General features: G+C 56.2%; 1 protein-coding gene across 1 annotated transcript in view; it reads left to right on the plus strand.

Moving 5' to 3' along the window:
* The window catches only part of LRRC75A (leucine rich repeat containing 75A), a 43,675-nt gene extending 27,532 nt beyond the window's left edge, over positions 1 to 16,143 (plus strand). The window contains exons 2-4 of the mRNA XM_036094627.2: positions 1,811 to 1,939; positions 11,757 to 11,872; positions 14,096 to 16,143. Coding sequence (XP_035950520.1) covers positions 1,811 to 1,939; positions 11,757 to 11,872; positions 14,096 to 14,636 — 786 coding nt within the window. The 3' untranslated portion in view covers positions 14,637 to 16,143. The remainder of the gene's footprint in view (positions 1 to 1,810; positions 1,940 to 11,756; positions 11,873 to 14,095) is intronic.
* Position 16,144: the final 1 nt, after the last annotated feature.

Below are 16,144 nucleotides of genomic sequence, written 5' to 3' on the forward strand. Positions count from 1 at the left end.
CCTCCTTGTGCTCTCTCTCTATCTCTCTGTCAAATAAATAAATAAAATCTTTAAAAAAAATAAAAATAAAAAACATCTGTATCATATGTGATTTTTTCTCTTTCATTGTTACTGGGATATAACTGAGTTAGAGCATTGTATAAGTTTAAGGTGCACAGCATAATGATTAAATTACATATGCTATGAAACGATGACCACAGTAAGTTAACATCTTCACCTCGTATAGTTAGGGGGAGAAAAAAAAAGAAAAAAACACGTTCTTTTCTTTGCCATGAGAACTTTTAGGCTGTGTACTCTCTTAGCATCTTTCGAATCTCCTACACCACAGTGTTAACTATAGTCATCATGTTGTACATTCCATTCCTGAAATCCTGGGCCTTAGTTTCTCCATCTGTAAATTGGGAATCATGATGCCCAGTCTACTTGCCTTAACAGGGATTTCTAAGAATCACCCAGGGAAGGTGTTTGGAAAAGTTCAAGATCCCCCACCGACATGACAGGGAGGGAACCCCTGCTGGGACTCACCCATCAGCCACATATTTCGTGTCCCCAGGGTGCTGGACTCTGGCCACCCAGCCTGTGAGGCTTCCTCCTCTGGGGTAGCTCCGCATGCGGCTTGAGGGCCTAGGGGTCTGGAGGGTGAGGGCAGCAAAAGTGGGTCTCCTTGCTTTCCCTGTCCACCCTCAGTGGCCCCCTTGGTCCTCAGGGTGGGCTGGGGGCAGGAATGTCATCATTCCTATCATGGTCTGGTCTGGGCAAGGCACCAAGGACAACAGGAACTGGGGAGAGGTGTCTGAGAAAAGTCATGGTGTTTGCCCATGCTCTTTCACATCTAGAGGGCATAAAGTTTATTCTAACCCTCTAGGGTAGAAAACCATGTTTCTTTGCTTCTCTAAAGCGATTAATGCTGTTTCAACTTGACTGGTGGGGAATTCAAGCTTTAGTCATGTTTGGGGAGCCTGCTCTTTCCCTGGGGTTGTACAGGAATCTTGCGGGTCTTATACAGTCCAGAACATTTGGAGCAGGGCCCCTAATCCACACTGGTGGGTCCTAATCCACACTGGTGACTATTCTTGGCCAAGTCCGTGGGGTCCCTTGCTGGTGGGCAAGGGTGTCTGCAGAGGCTCCCAGCGGGGGCTCTCAGTGTGTGGTGCCTCCCACACCCTTGTCCCTCCTCAGGCTTGGGGAACCTCTGCCCCCACCCCACCCAGGGCCCTTTTCCCCCAGAGTCCCTCTCCTCCCTCCTACTTGATATCCTTTCTAAAGGAGCCCTGGGGTTTTCTTCTGGATGCCTGGCCACTTTTCCTTTCAGTCCCACAATCCAGAGCCCCCACCCCCTCCAAGGCAAAGGAACACTGAGGTTGGGTCATCTACATAAGAAGCAGTAAAAATGACCTCAGAAGCATGAAAAAAACAAGTATCAGTACGTAGGACCCTATCAGAGAGCAGGGGGGGTTACGACGCATGCCATTTCCAAGGTTTGCTCTACGTGGAAAGTACCATGACCAGCCCACCTTTGGCTTCATCCTGTTGGGGGGGGGGGGTCTTCGTCCAGAGGTTGGAGGGCTTGGGAGACATGCATGCATTGGGAAGGCCATCTCTACAGGAGTTTTCCTGGCCCTCTGGAGGAGGTTCTGAGATGCTTTCTGGCAGCTGGGAAAACTTCTTGAAGGGGGGCTCCTCCCTGGCCAGGGTGTTGGTGGGGGGGGAGCCCTAAGTCACCTCCAGGGGGCTGTTCTGGGCATGTTGGGTGGAACTCAAGGGTAGGGCCGGGCCGCCCCTGACCTCTGGGCGTCCTTCACTCTTGCAGGACCTGGGCATGGAGTCGACCTCTCTGGACGACGTTCTGTACCGCTACGCCAGCTTCAGGAACCTGGTGGACCCCATCACACACGACCTCATCATCAGCCTGGCCCGCTACATCCACTGCCCCAAGCCGGTAGGGCAGCTGGGCCTGAGCCGGCCACCTCTGGGGGTGTGAGGCGGGCGCCTTTCTGGTCAGAGCAGCTCAGTGTCCAGGGAGGGCTGGTCGGTACTGCCCGGGGCCCAAGGAGGACAGGCCAGCAGGGCCTGAGGTGCCCGCCCTGTCCTAAGTAAGGCCCAGCATACATTGGTGGGGGCTGCGCATGCCACTCTCAGCCCACGTCGTGTTTGGCCCCCGGGGGTATTAAATCTGGACTCATTGCCAACATTTAAAACTCAGACTGTTTCACACATTTCTCCATATTCAGCTGCCCTCGAACAATGGGACGCTCCAGCAGCATGGATCCCCCATTTCTATAGCACTGGAGCTGAGTAACCACCCCTGTGATGCGGGGCCAGGACTGCGATGTACAGTTGTGTGTCTTGCACCCTGCACAAAGACAGGCAGACACCGAGGTGGCAGGAGACAGGTCCGATCCAGCCCTCTCTCTGCCACCAAGTTACAGGCCCTGGCGCAAGGCTGTGTCCATCCAGAGGTGGACTTTTTCTTATTTGCACAAAGGTGCCACGTAAATCCAGCAGTGACCCCGCTTGGTGCTCTCCAGGATGCCTCAGTCCCCAGCACTCCCAATGGCCTTCCTCTCTGAGGCTGAATGTCATTTTACACTTTGCTCATGCCCACATCTGCCTGGCTTCCAGAGCAGAGAAGGAAAAGCTCCGCGGGCAGGTGCTGCTTAGCCAGCTTCTGGATGGAAGGGCCTGCCCCTCTCCCTCGCGGGGTGCCGGGCCAGCTTAGCCAGAGCTGCCCATCGTGACCCCGGCAGGGAAGGGGAGGGCCAGTGTGGGGCAGGGCAGCTCCACTCTGGAATGTTTCTCTCCCATCCTCAATTTCCAGCAGCTTCCAAAAGAAAGGCTTCCAGGAAGCCAGAGCAGGACCCAGGACTGCCTGAGGGAAGCTTCTGCTTCCAGAGTAGGATTGAGGATAAGAGGGAGGAGGTGGTGGTCAACCCCACCCTTCCCTTGGCCAGACACTACAACATTGCTCTGGAGCTGAGCCTCCATCCGGGCCTTTGTCTAGGGCCTTCTCTCTGGCTCCTGGGGCTGTCTGGGGCCAAGACTCTGAGGTGAGGAGCGAGCTCTGAAGGGCTGGGAGCCAGTCTGGGGCAGGTGTGGGGGTGGGTTGGGGCTGGTGGTGGGATGCAGCAGAAGGCAGGGATGTGGGGCTCAAATATGGGATGGTAAGAAAAAGCGGGTAATGAGGGTTGGCAGACTGGGAGCCTCAAAGCCTGGGGAAGAGGGGCTGGTGCCAGGAGCCGCCAGGAAACCAGCTGGGCCTGGAATCACCTTCACTTCTCATTCCGCTTCTATCTGGCTCAGCCCGGGGAAGCTGCGAGCAGGGTCTGTCCGAGGCCTAGCAGGTGCCAGACCTCTCTGCCTTTTCTGGAACATGAATTCACATGCCCACGGGTGACGGGGTGACGGATCACAGGGCACTCGAAGCAGCTCAATTGGAGAGATGTTATTTTTATGCCCATTTTAGAGTTGAGGAAGACCAAAGTCAGGTAATGAAGGAATCTGCTAACGGGTACACCGCGGGTGTGATTTGGGGCCCAGTTCCGGGCAGAGTGCAGGCTGGTGCTCGGGCGCTGGACCCCTGTGCTCCCAGTGCTCTTGGCGGGGGAGGGGCTTGTGGGGCTGCATCTGGGCTGGAGGAGGAGGGCCTGCCTCCCTCCACATAGGAAGGGCCTGCAAGTGGGTAACTGCTCATGCCAAACCACAGGACACGGGAAGGAGAGGTGGCCCAAGGGGTTCTGGGCTGAGATCCATCCCCTCCCGTCTGGGTGGAGACTACGGGGGCCGTACCTGGGGGTCTGAGCTCAGGCTGCTACCACACGTTACCCCTGACTGGGTGGCTGAGAAGCAACAGGATTGTGTTGCTCACAGTTCTGGAAGCCGGAAGTCCAAGATCAGGGTGCCAGCCAGTAAGGTCCAGTTCTGACAAGAGCCCTCTTCCCAGTTTGCAGATGGCTGCCTTCTCGTTGTGGCCTCACGATGGTCGAAAGCAAGCCAGCTAGCTCTCTGGCTTCTTCTTATAACCCTCATGACCTCATCTAATCCTACTTTCCCCCCTAAACGCCCCACCTCCAGACACCATCACCCTGAGATGGGGTTCAACCTCTGAGTTGGGGGGTGGGGGACACAAACATTGGGTCCCCTGCCTGGGTGTAGCTTTCTCAGGCCGCTTCATTAGCTGAACTGTGTTTTCCTCAACTCCAAAGGCGAATGACAATACCCTCCCCTGGAGAGCCCTTTGGAGAGTTCAGTGAACTGATTCAGGAGAATGTTCCTGGCACAGCTGAGCACCCTATACACAGACGCTAAGCTGTACCTAGTCAGTGAGCACCCACCGTGGGCCAAGCAGGTTGCTCAGACCCAGCAGGTCCGTGGTGGGACACTGAGGCAGGGAGTGGGCTCAGTCTTCGAGAACGAGGGGCCGGCCTCTGATTTCCCGATTTCCAGAGCCAGCCAGGGGTGTCAGCCCTGTCGGAGGCCCCAGGGCCTGGCTGGTTCCCCTTAGCCATACCCAAGGCCATGAGGCAGGGGAGGCCCTTTGGAAGGACTGTCCTGGTTGTGGTTGAGGCCAGGGTGGGAGGTCCTGGTTCTGGGGCCCTGGAGCTGGGAATAAGGACAGCCCCTGATTGCACCATCCCCAAAACCTGAGCTGGCTCGGGGCTGGCCAGGACTTCCTGTTCTTAGCTCTTTCATCTGAGAACTTCAGATCAGAGATGTCAAGACCATCAGGCATGAGGGGCCATCGCCCTCAGTGGAGACATGAGACAAAGGAAATAGCCCTTCCTCGTCCAATCTCGGTGAAGCATCCACCAGACCAATAACTCCACCAGCAAGATGACCCCCTCAAATGAGTCCCAGCCTACCCAAAGTCCTCTCCTGTGTCCCAGCTGGACATGGGCCTAGGCCCTAGAAGGCGGTGGGTCTGTGTGTGCCCCGAGAAGGAGGGGACAGGCAAAACCCCATCCCTCCCATGACTGTGTGTGATCCATCCACAGCCCAGCTTCCAGCTCAAAAGTCACCCACCTCTTGGACATCTCTGCCTGGGTGTCCCTGATTCGCCACCCCTCCCCCACCCAAAACTCATCCCACTATCAGCACAGATCATGTAGTGGGAAAGTTCAGAGACCCCTTCCTTCCCTGGGCCCCAGCGCCAGCCCCGCACATCCCACCATGCCTCCTGGCCCTTTGTGCTCTGGGAGCAGCCAGGGAGCAATCTGCAAGGGAAATTGGATCACCTAAGTACCTCGCTGAGAAGCCTTCCACGTGGGGTGGTGTCGTACTTTCACTAAAACCCAAACCCCGTTCGTGGCCCCGCCTGAATCTCCTGTCTCATCCTCTCCACTCTGCTCACTCGGCTCTGGCCCCGTGGGCCTCCTCTCGGTTCCTGGAGCATCCAGGTCCTCTCCTACCTCCAGCGACCTTGCTGCCACCTCTGCCTGGGCTCCCCGGCTCCTCCATTCAGGCTCAGCCTCATGGTCGCCTCTCCAGAACCTTCTGTGACCAGCCTCGTTGACACAGCTCCCCCCCATCAGCCCGTGCCCTGTTGACGGCTTCATTTCACTCACTGGTCTCCCAAGTCATCTGGCTTATTTATTTGTCAGCTGGCATATTGTCTGCCTTCCCCCATGCGAACAGCAGTATTGCCAAAGGGACAGGAGATGACATCTGTCTTGCTCGTAGTTACATCTTGCATCAGGCAGGGCCCTTGCGGGAAGCGGGCCAGCACATTCCATTGTGAATTTTTGGGAGTTTAATAATGGAACTATTTCCAGGGTTGTGGGCAGGAGGAAGGAAACCAACGGGGGATACTGAGACACCCCAAAAACTAGCAGCAGTAGGAAGCTGTTATCAGAAAGAGGCCATGGGTACAAGCCATGACTGGAGCCATGACCAGAGCCGAGAACACCTTTTCCAGAATCGTGCTGTATTTTCTATTGTGTGTAGCAAATGACCCCAGAGCTCGGTGGCTTAGAACAGTCGACATTTATCCCTGTGCAGTCTCTGTAGCGTGACTAGGTAGTTCTAGCTTAGGGTCCCTCAAGACAGTGGCCAGGGCTACAGGGATCCACAGGCTTGGCAGAGAGTGGCAGGCCCCCTTCCGGGCTGGCCCATTCCTTGGCTGCTGACAGGAGGCCCCAGTTTCTTGCCATGTGGGTCTCTCCATAGGACCGCTTGAGCTTTTCTCACGACGGGTAGCTGGCTTATCCCAGAGCAGGTGATCCAAGAAAAGAGGAAGGCAGACAGCACAGTGTCTTTTATGACCTCGCCACATTCTATGCATCACCCAGATCAATGCAGTGCAGCAGACTACGGGAGGGAGCAATGACAGGAGGCCAGGATCCGTGGGCGCCGTCTTGGAGGCTGGCAGCCACACCACAGGCTAAAGCCGGGAGGGTGAGAATGGGAAGGATCTTTCCTCCTGCCCTCGGATCTCACTCCAATCACTCTCATTAGCTGAGCCCAACTGGAAGCCGGGGCAGGAGGGTGCTGTCTATAGAGTTCAGCCTTCCAGGCACCGAGAAGAGCAGAGAATGGACTCAGGGTAGGGAGTAAAGGCAAAGCCCAGCAAGTCTCCCCATATCTGGAGGAGCATCCAGCTTGTAGGAGGAAGGACAGTCAATATCTGATGAATGATTTTATGAATGAGTGAGGGAAGGCTTTGGGCTCCCAGTAGTGGCGGGCTGTGCTTGTTTGGGTTCTGGGGTAAGCGTACAAAGGGGCCTAGGGAAGTCAAGATGGCAGGTGGGAGTCACCATCTGACGGGTGAGAGGTGGAGCAGGGTCCGGGTGCTTGTGGGACTGCAGTCTGCCTTGAGCATCTTTCCTGACAAGTCAGTGAGAGTCCCTCAGGGTCCTCTCCAGGGCCCTGGGCAGAGGCGGGGTGGGGGGTGTGGGGGGCAGTGCTGCGGGCCCCTCGCTCCACCCTGCGATGCTCAACCACCCCAGACTTGCATCACGCCCCTCTCCTTCCTTCTTCCTTTTCCATGGGTGGCAGGAAGAGCGGCAGAATTGATTCCACAAACCGCCTTTGAGCCTCGGGTGTGGGTGAGGGTTCTGTTGCGCGTCAAGCTAGGAAGAGAATTTATCCTGATACCGAGGGGCCCTATGGGGCCCAAAGGCAGCCAAGCTTGGAAGGAGAGGCCACAAGGACAGACGAAACGCAGGGCAGGCATCTCTCCATCCCTCCTCTCGGCTCCCCCGGACCTCCCTCTCCGTTCTCGGGGCTCTGAGTCTACTCGGCGGCGGCGTCCAGCCCTGGGAGCGGACGGGGGTGTGTCCCGTCGCCAGGAAAGGGCTGGTTGGCTGCGCTCTGCCCGTGCCCGCTTCTGGACCAATCAGCTGCAGCTTGGCATGGGGTCTGGTTGCACAAAGGGGCTGCTGGGCCTCACCACTTTGAGCCGCAGAGAGGGGCCTGCCGACCGCCGAGGGCTCGACGCGGGGCGCACGGACCGGGTGACTTGCGGGGCCGGTGGTCACACCCCTCGGCCAAGGTTGCACAAGGGGCGCGTGGTTGCCGTTTCTGGAAAACCACGCAGAAACGACACTTGCGCCTCCTCCCTCCCCTTCCAACCCCTGCCTTCCCCACCCTCTCCTTCTCCAGCTCTGAGCCAGTCCTGCCTTGTCCTCTTCTCCGTGGGAGGGAGACCTGGAGGGGGCTTCGAAAACTCCACGGAGTTGGGGGGTGGGGAAATTAGATGGGCTTGCAAATGATAGAAACACCTCGAACCCACCTAGGCCAAAGATTTATCACCGGGAGGGCAGCGCAGGGCGGGATGGCAGGTTGGGAAGGATGCCAGCCTCGGAGCCGGGCTTTTGCGTCCTGATTCCATCTCACAAGCTGTGGGGCTTGCCAGTGTAGTCAGCTTCTTTGTGCCTCCGTTCCCTCATTTGTAAAGTGGGGGTAATGGTAGCGCCCGTTTCATAGGATCGTTGCGAGTTACAGGATTGTGAAGAGCTCGTGCAGGAAGCGCAGGGGCGACGCCTAACAGAGCAGAGGCGCAGTAAACGGGAGCTGTTGTTCACTAGCCCAGACAAACAGAAGGGAGCTCTCACTTCTGTGAGGACACGAGCTCACGTTGCGTCTCAAATCGCCTGTGAGGTGACCGTATCTGTTGTCCTTGTTGGTGAGGAAACAGGCTTGCTCAGTCTCCCGGGTGGGGAACGGCCGTGCGCGGTCAACCCGTTGCGGCGCCCTGCACACAGCTGCCCCCTTGTGGCAGTGCCGGCGCACTGCGGCGGCTGCTTTGCCGCCTTTTCCTCTCTTTGTTTCTCTCTTCACGGCCCAGGCCCAGGGGATGACACCCCCCCGGCCCCCCGCCCCCCGGAAGTGGCTGAACGAGCAGCCGAAGCTGAGTTGGAGCAGGTGCCATGGGAGAGTGGCGATGTTCTGGCCCCGGGGTGGTCCCAAGGAGTGAAGCTGGGCCGACCACCCAGTCCCACCTCTCCCTCCCTCGGTCCTTGTCTCTGAAGCTTTTGAACTGGTGTTTCTCCAACTTGGCGCCACAGGAATCAGCCGTAGAGCTTTTAAAAAAAAAAATCCCTGCGTGCAAGATGCCCACCCATGCTGGGGGTGGCCCAGGCAGGGTTTTTAAAAGCTCCTTGGTGATTCCAGGGTGCAAGGGCCCCAAGTGAAGAAGCTCTCAATGCGCCATCTCTGCTGTCACCTCCCATCCTCCCTTTGGCCTCCAGAGTTGGCCTTCACCCGGGGCCCCTCCCCCCCATGACCGCCCCTCCCTGAGCTTCTTCTGGCCAAGGCCTCCTCACTGGAGTCCCGCCAGCCCTTCTTCTCCTTGGTGCCCTTGGCTACACTGTGCCTTGTCCATCCCTTCAGGTCCGGTATGTCCTCCCCTTTCCCTGTCAGCTCATTCCACGGCCAGGGGGTAAATCAGAGGCTGGTGAATGTGTCTTGAGCCCCAGCCTCATAAATCCAATTGCATCTCCCAGGAGGGGTCCCTAGGCCCCTCAAACTCCACGTGGTTCCAAATGAGCCGCGCATTCCCCTGTCCTGCCTTTTCATCCCCTTCTCTCCCGGAGCCCCTTGCCTTCTACCCAGGTCCCAAGCCCAAAGCCTGGATCCTTCCTTATCCCTGCCCTGCCCACACCCTCTCCATCCCGCGCACTGTCAGTCCAGTGTGCAAGCCCCCGTCACTTTCGGGGCTTTCCGCAGGCCTGGCAGGGGTGCCCAAACCACACAAAGCAGATGGGACTGGCCCTGAACCACTCTCTGTCAGAGGGACAGTCCCAAAATGCAAACGTGATCCTGCTCTTCTTCCTCCATTGAGCCCTCGTCTGCTTTTCCTGCTTCCCATCTCACACACCCGTACGAGGAGGCTCAGCAAGAAACTAAGCTCTAGAATCAGAACACGGCAACCCAGGGAATGCGAGTGTAATCGCCTGAAGCGACAGGTGACATTTATCAGACAGGCAGGCTGGGGCAAGAGGAAGTGAGGTCCTGGGAGAACCAGAGACCAGAGGTGCTGTCTACACCGATTCTATTCCGTCTTGAGCCTCTGTCTCCTGGATCCCTGCTCAGATGCTGCACCTCTTCGGATCCTCAACACCCCCTTTTCCTACCTCTTCTCCCTCTCGTCTCCCGTCCTCAGGGTCTTCTTCTCTTGCCTTTCCAACAGCTCCAGCCCTGCTCTCTATGCCTCAGTTTCCTCCTCTGTAAAATGGGGCTAATGAAAGCAGTTCAGCTCTGGGGTGTTGTGGGAATTCCATGAAGTCCTAGCGTAAGGTCCGTGTGCAGCAATCCAGGTGACAGATGACAGTGGCTTGGACCAACGTGGTAGCCGTGGAGGTGGCGAGAAGTGACCAGACCCCAGATTGTCCCCTGCTCCTGTAACACCCCCAACACCCAAACCTTTGCACACATTTCCTCCTCACTCGGGGATGCCTCTTATTTCTTCTCTCCATGCAAAAATCACGAACCCATCCGCCCTGAAAACCCCAACTCACATGTGAGCCTTGGGGGGAGGAGTCATCCCCTTTACGCTGCCAGAGTTTTGCATGTCTTTGTTGCTCTTCTAGTTATTGAGGTAGTGAGCATTCCTGCAGAGCTTGCTGTGAGCTGAGCGACAGTCACAGCCCTCTGCAAATAGTGACTCATTGCATTCTCACAAAATGCCCCGTGAGTTGGGTTCTGTTATCCCTTCACGGAGGAGGATTGAAGGTCAAGTGACTTGCCCAAGGTCACAGAGGAGGTAGCAAAGCAAGGGTTCATATCCACAGGGTTTGTCTCCGAGTCCATGCTCTTAAGTACTTAATATGCTGAGTCTCCATTAGCAGAGTGATGATGGTAACAACCATCAAGCTGACCTTTATTGAGTGCTCACTGTGTGCCAGGCACTGGACGTGAGCTTGTGGTTGAACTTCACACGCTCTTGGCACCCCCCTCCCCCAGGGCTTGGTGACTGTCTATTGAGCTGACTTCCCTTGGGACAGAGATGGAGTCTCTAGCATCTCTCTGCTGCACGCATTAACCCAATGTAAGTTTGTCAGGGCCTCCATAACAAAATACCACTTAAGCAACAGAAATTTATTTTCTCATAGCTGTGACGGCTGGAAGTCCAAGATCAAGGTATTGGCAGGGTTGGTTGCTTCTGAGTCCTCTCCTTGGCTTCTCCAGGGTCCTCACGTGGTCTTTCCTCTATGCGTGTCTGTGACCTAATCTCTTTTCATGAGGACACCAGTCATTTTGGATTAGGGCCCACCCCAAATGACCTCATTCTAACTGAATTGCTCTCTAGAGGCCCTATTTCCACATATAGTCACAGTCCGAGATACCTGGGTTGAGGACTTAAATTTAAGAACTTGGGTGGGACACAATTCAGGACATAATGCCCAGGGTTTCAAACGCAAAAGCTGACGGGCCTGCAGCGCCTGGCTCGGTCGGTAGAGCATGCGACTCTTGTCCTCGGGGTCATGAGCTCAAGCCCCACATCGGGTGTAGAGCTTATTTAAAAAAAAAAATGTTGGGGCGCCTGGGTGGCTCAGTTGGTTAAACGGCTGCCTTCAGCTCAGGTCATGATCTCAGGGTCCTGGGATCGAGCCCCATATCGGGCTCCCAACTCAGTGGGGAGTCTGCTTCTCCCTCTCCCTCTGCTGCTCTCTCGCTCACACGCTCTTTCTCTCAAATAAATGAATAAAATATTTTAAAAAATAAATTAAAAAAAATGCTGATGGCCCAGACAGATTACAGTAGATGAATGAACTGTGCTGGAAAAGACCCGGACTCCTCACTTGTTTATTTTCCCACTTGTGACATCATAAAAATATTTCCCTTTCTTCTTCTTGCCTAGAACAATTGCCTGGCACCTAGTAGGTGCTCAGTAAACCTTTGTTGAGCAAACGAGTGAGCAGAACGGCCCTGGCCACTGGGGAGAGGCAGGGACCATGATGAATATTGGCTCAGGGATCAGCCAGCACTCAGCTCTGGTCAACTGTCAGATTGTGAATGTAGAGTTTTAACCAACTGAGCCACCCAGGCGCCCATGTGAATGTAGAGTTTTAGATCAATCTCAATTTCGCCACGATAGCAACTAATTCGCAGAAACCAGAGAGAGCCATTGTGCAGATCAATTTGCAAGCAACTGCTTTCTGCTAAGGGGGCCCAGCGGGAGCCAGCAGAGCGAACGTCCCCCAGCTCAGCCCGGGGGTGCCATGCTCATCCCATGGAGACAGGAAGCCGGAGGGGAGCGCCTGGTCTCCCCGGCCCGTTCCAGCGACTCAGGGGCCTCCTGCCTGTGGTTGTCTCTGCAGGAGGGCGATGCGCTGGGCGCCATGGAGAAGCTGTGCCGGCAGCTGACCTACCACCTGAGCCCCCACTCCCAGTGGAGGCGGCACCGGGGGCTGGTGAAGAGGAAGCCGCAGGCCTGGTGAGTCTCAGTCACCTGAGCCAGATCTTCCCTGCCCCCGCCCGGCCTCCTTCTAGAAGGGCAGCCCAGAGCGAATCCATGCCAGGCTGGGCTACACGGCACTCCCTCCCAGGGGTGAACGGAGGAGCTAGAGCCAGGGGGGTTGCCTTGGAAGGTGCCCGAAGGAGGTGAGATTGAAGGAGAGTTCAGGGTTGGGTGGAGAGAGGAGCCAGGAGGGCATTCCAGGTGGGCATGAGCCATGAGGGGAGCTGCCGGTGGGGCCCTCCCTGGTCTGTGGGTTGGGAACCGGGGAGTCTGGGCCCATTCAGAAGGGGTGGGTGGGGAGGAAGACATGAGGCCTTCTAATTCCTGGTGTGCCAAATGTGGGCACTCCCACTGGATCCCCTACTTCTCCTGGATATCTCCTAGGTTGACCCAGACCCCAGCCATGCCCCTGGGCCACGCAGCAGTGAGAAGCCTCAAGGGTTTTTATGGCCCCCTGAAGAAGATTGGGGGTTTGGGGGCACATGGGACACAGAACCTGTGGGCGGAGACAGCTAGCACCATTGGAAGCAAGTAAAGGGGAGCCTAGGACGTTAGGCTTTCTGGAGGGAGCACCCCTGCTTTTCTTGTACATGACCATGGGGCAGAATGGCTTGTGTCCTTCCCCTAGACTGGGTAGGGACAGGACTGCCCTCCCTCACTGACAAGAGCTCTGGTTCCTCTTTCCCTTCTGGACTCTTCCACCCCGAAGCCAGGAGAGGAGCTGGATCCTGGAATGCGTCCCCAGGTGAAGGAAGAGAGTGAGTCAAGGATGGGGCTCCAACTGGGCTGAAGTCAGGAGCTGTACATGGGGACAGAGCAGAGCAGGAGGACCCGTGGGACCTGGAATGCCATGAGGAGTCTGTGACCTAGGGTTGAAAAGCTAGAAACATGAGCTCTGCTGGAATCCAGGAGCCTCCTCTTCTGTCTCCCCAGCACTCCTGCAGGCTTCGTCCATTCTTCATTTCAAAAGCCTCACTCCCCTCGGGAGGCTTCCCATCACATTAGTCAGTGCCTAGGACAGTGCCTGACACACAGCGGGAGCTTAAAAACCCCTGCTGAAGGAGTGAATGAGGTGGGGGATATTACTGTCGCCATTTGACTGGCCACGATCACCCAGCTGCTAAGGGGCAGGGCTGGATTCAAACCCCAGGCTCAGGTTGTTAACCATACGCTACCTATCTCCCAGGTGTAATGGGTCTGCTTTATTAGTGACACTGACCACAGCCAGTCCTTCGGTCACCCTGAACAAATGCCCCGCAATGTTTCAAGCACTTAGAGGTCACGCTCTGAGAGGCAAGAGGAGGAAGCTGTAAGCAGCCTTCCAGCTTCAGATCTCGAGGATAGAGACTTAACGTTGTTTTGCCAAGAGGAAGTCCAAGGCGTGATCCTTGGGCTGCTAATGTTAACCTGTGTTCTTGAACCAGGCTGTGAGCCCCCTCTACCTTCCTCTCTCCCACCGTTAGGACCCCAGGGCTTGTCTGGGGTACCTGGAAATGGGCAGCTCTGGCCGCAGAGCATGGACCAGGAAGAAGAGCAAGGAGTACCAGATGGCAGGGAGTGGAAGGGGGTGCAGAGCCCTGAGCCTCCAGGAGTCAGCAGCTACCCGCACCCCCCCAGGCTCAGAGCCCCTGCACCCTCCCCTAAGGGCTCTCCCTAAGGATTGCCCATCTGGTGGGCAAGACTGTCTTGGAACACAGGCCTCAAGAGACTTTGTGCTGCTCTTGGGGAAGCAGGAAGCTCAGTCTAGATGATTCATAATGTCATCAGCAAATATTCATTCATCACTCTCGTGTACACAAGGCACTGTTCTAAATGCTCTGCATCCATTACCTTATTTCTCGTTAACAATTCCATGGTACTCAATTAGCTCCCTTGTTCAGGTAAGTGAGGCACAGAGAAGTTAGGGAACTGATTAGAGTAGGAAGCGAGTAGGAAGAAGAGTTAAGATGCAAACCCAGGCACTACGGCCCTAGAACGTACCCTTAGTCACTGCAGAAACCTCTGGGTCTTTCCCCCGTGGCCCCTCAAGCTCTGGGCAGCTGGGCCCAGCCAGGCTGAGATGCGAGGTGGTCCGGGGACCAGAGATCTTTGGTTTCTCCCATCCCTGGAGCCGCAGAGCAGAGGTCAGTGCTGGCCACTGCTGCGTCCAGAAGGCCAGCCCCACTTGCTTGAACCTGGCTTGTCGCTTCTCCCCCGCAGCCTCAAGGCTCTCCTGGCTGGGAGCCCTCCGGACAACACCGTGGACCTGTCAGGCATCCCGCTGACCTCCCGGGACCTGGAGCGGGTGACCAGCTACCTGCAGCGCTGCGGGGAGCAGGTGGATAGCATGGAGCTGAGCTTCACGGGCCTCACGGATGACATGGTCCTGCAGCTGCTGCCCGTGCTCAGCACACTGCCCCGCCTCACCACGCTAGCACTCAACGGCAACCGGCTGACGCGGGCCCTGCTGCGTGACCTCACCGACACCCTCAAGGACCCTAGCAAGTTCCCCAACGTCACGTGGATCGACCTGGGCAACAACGTGGACATCTTTTCATTGCCCCAGCCCTTCCTGCTCAGCCTGCGCAAGCGCTCCCCAAAGCAGGGCCACCTACCCACCATCCTGGAGCTGGGCGAGGGCCCGGGCAGTGGGGAGGAGGCCCGCGATGGCACAGTGGGCCAGGAGGACCCTGGGGGAGGCCCTCTGGATCCTGCCAAAGACCATGAGGGCCGGGAGACTGTAGGTGCAGTTCAGACATGACACACAAGTGGGGGTCCTCACCAGGGAGTCCCGGTGGGGTAGGATGACTGAGGCAGGCGAGGGGGCCCCCACTGGGGGCCTCAGGCAATCACCCTAAATTGGCCTGGGCAGCCCCACTCACTGGAGCCAGACAGTAGCATCTGGGAAGGGGGCTGTGTCATTCTTCTCTTTGGTCCTCTCCACGTCCCCCTCTTGTCAATCTCATCTGCCTTTTGGGTCCTGAGAAATCCTACGTGGCTTGAGGGGCAGTAGCCCTCAGCCTCCCCAGATTGTGGGTTGTCTGTTTAGAGATGAAAGCTTGAGCTCATGTGGGTAAGAACTTATCCCAGGAATGGAGTGTAGTTTCGGCCCTACACCTAACCCAGTATTTCCTGATAGAACCCTTTTTTTCTACCTAACACCCGGCTGAAGGAGGTTGGGGTAGAGGCACTGACCAGCTCCCCAGACTCCCAGAGCCTAGTCCCCATCTTAGAAGGTGGTCTACCTCCTCCCTGTGAAGCCCTGGGGGGTCCGAGGAACCACTTCCCAGTCGCAGCCTCCACTTAAGCCCCCACTTCCACCGGGGATTCCAGGCCCTGCCCCGGGGACCAGGCACCCTCTACCCTTCAGTAGTGTCCTAGGATGCCTACATACACTGCATGCGCCCAGAAACCCCCTACCATCCCCCCTACCCAGCCTAAGACTACCAGACCTTTGGTAGGGCTGCAGTGTTCCAAGTCAGAGTACTTCCCTTCAAAAGGATTTTAAAGACCTTTTTCTGTTTCTGGTGGAGTCCCCAAAGAAGTCATCAAGGGTAACTGGGCTCACTCCAAAAAACCTATTATGGAAGGCTCCTAAAAAACCCGAGACCATGAAAATGAGGTTAGACTTACAACTTGGCAGATCTAGTACCACTCAGCAAAACAGCTAGGAGACGGGGATAAACTAGAGGTTCCCAAGGAGTGTGAACAATGGTTTTCACCCTCTCTTCCCCCTACTCAAGACCTACCAGCTGAAAATCCCTTCTAGGCACAATAAGCCCTAGAACCAAGAAAAAGGCTTCAGGTCCAGGGAGACTGGAGACCAACCTTTCTTTTACCTAAGAAAATTTAGATGCCCACAGTGGTGACCAGACCACTCAGGCAAACGGTAGACAGCTGGGAAGCATGGCCTGTCCAGCCTCTAGCCCACTGACCAGTAGGTGAGAGCCCAACTCAGGAAGGCACCAAGACAGGCTGGGTGAAGAGCCACACTATGGGGACCCTGCCTGCCACTGTCCAGGTGCTTGGCTGAGCGTAGTACGGAGCTTCCGGAGGTAGGCTATGCACAGAGACACAGCCCAAAGGCAGACTGGAATCAAAGGTGTGGATGCCTTAAATGCTTTGGAACTTTTACCCTCAAGTCTAAAGTTGTTAGAGGGGAACAGCTTAGACTGACCATGGAGAAGCTGACAAGTGCTAATACCTGGACTGCTTATTTGACAGCAGTGACCAAATCTTTTTCTTCAAATACACATTTTTAAAAACCAG

This window comes from Halichoerus grypus, chromosome 2 (assembly GCF_964656455.1).
Source record: "Halichoerus grypus chromosome 2, mHalGry1.hap1.1, whole genome shotgun sequence".
Lineage (NCBI taxonomy): Eukaryota > Metazoa > Chordata > Mammalia > Carnivora > Phocidae > Halichoerus > Halichoerus grypus.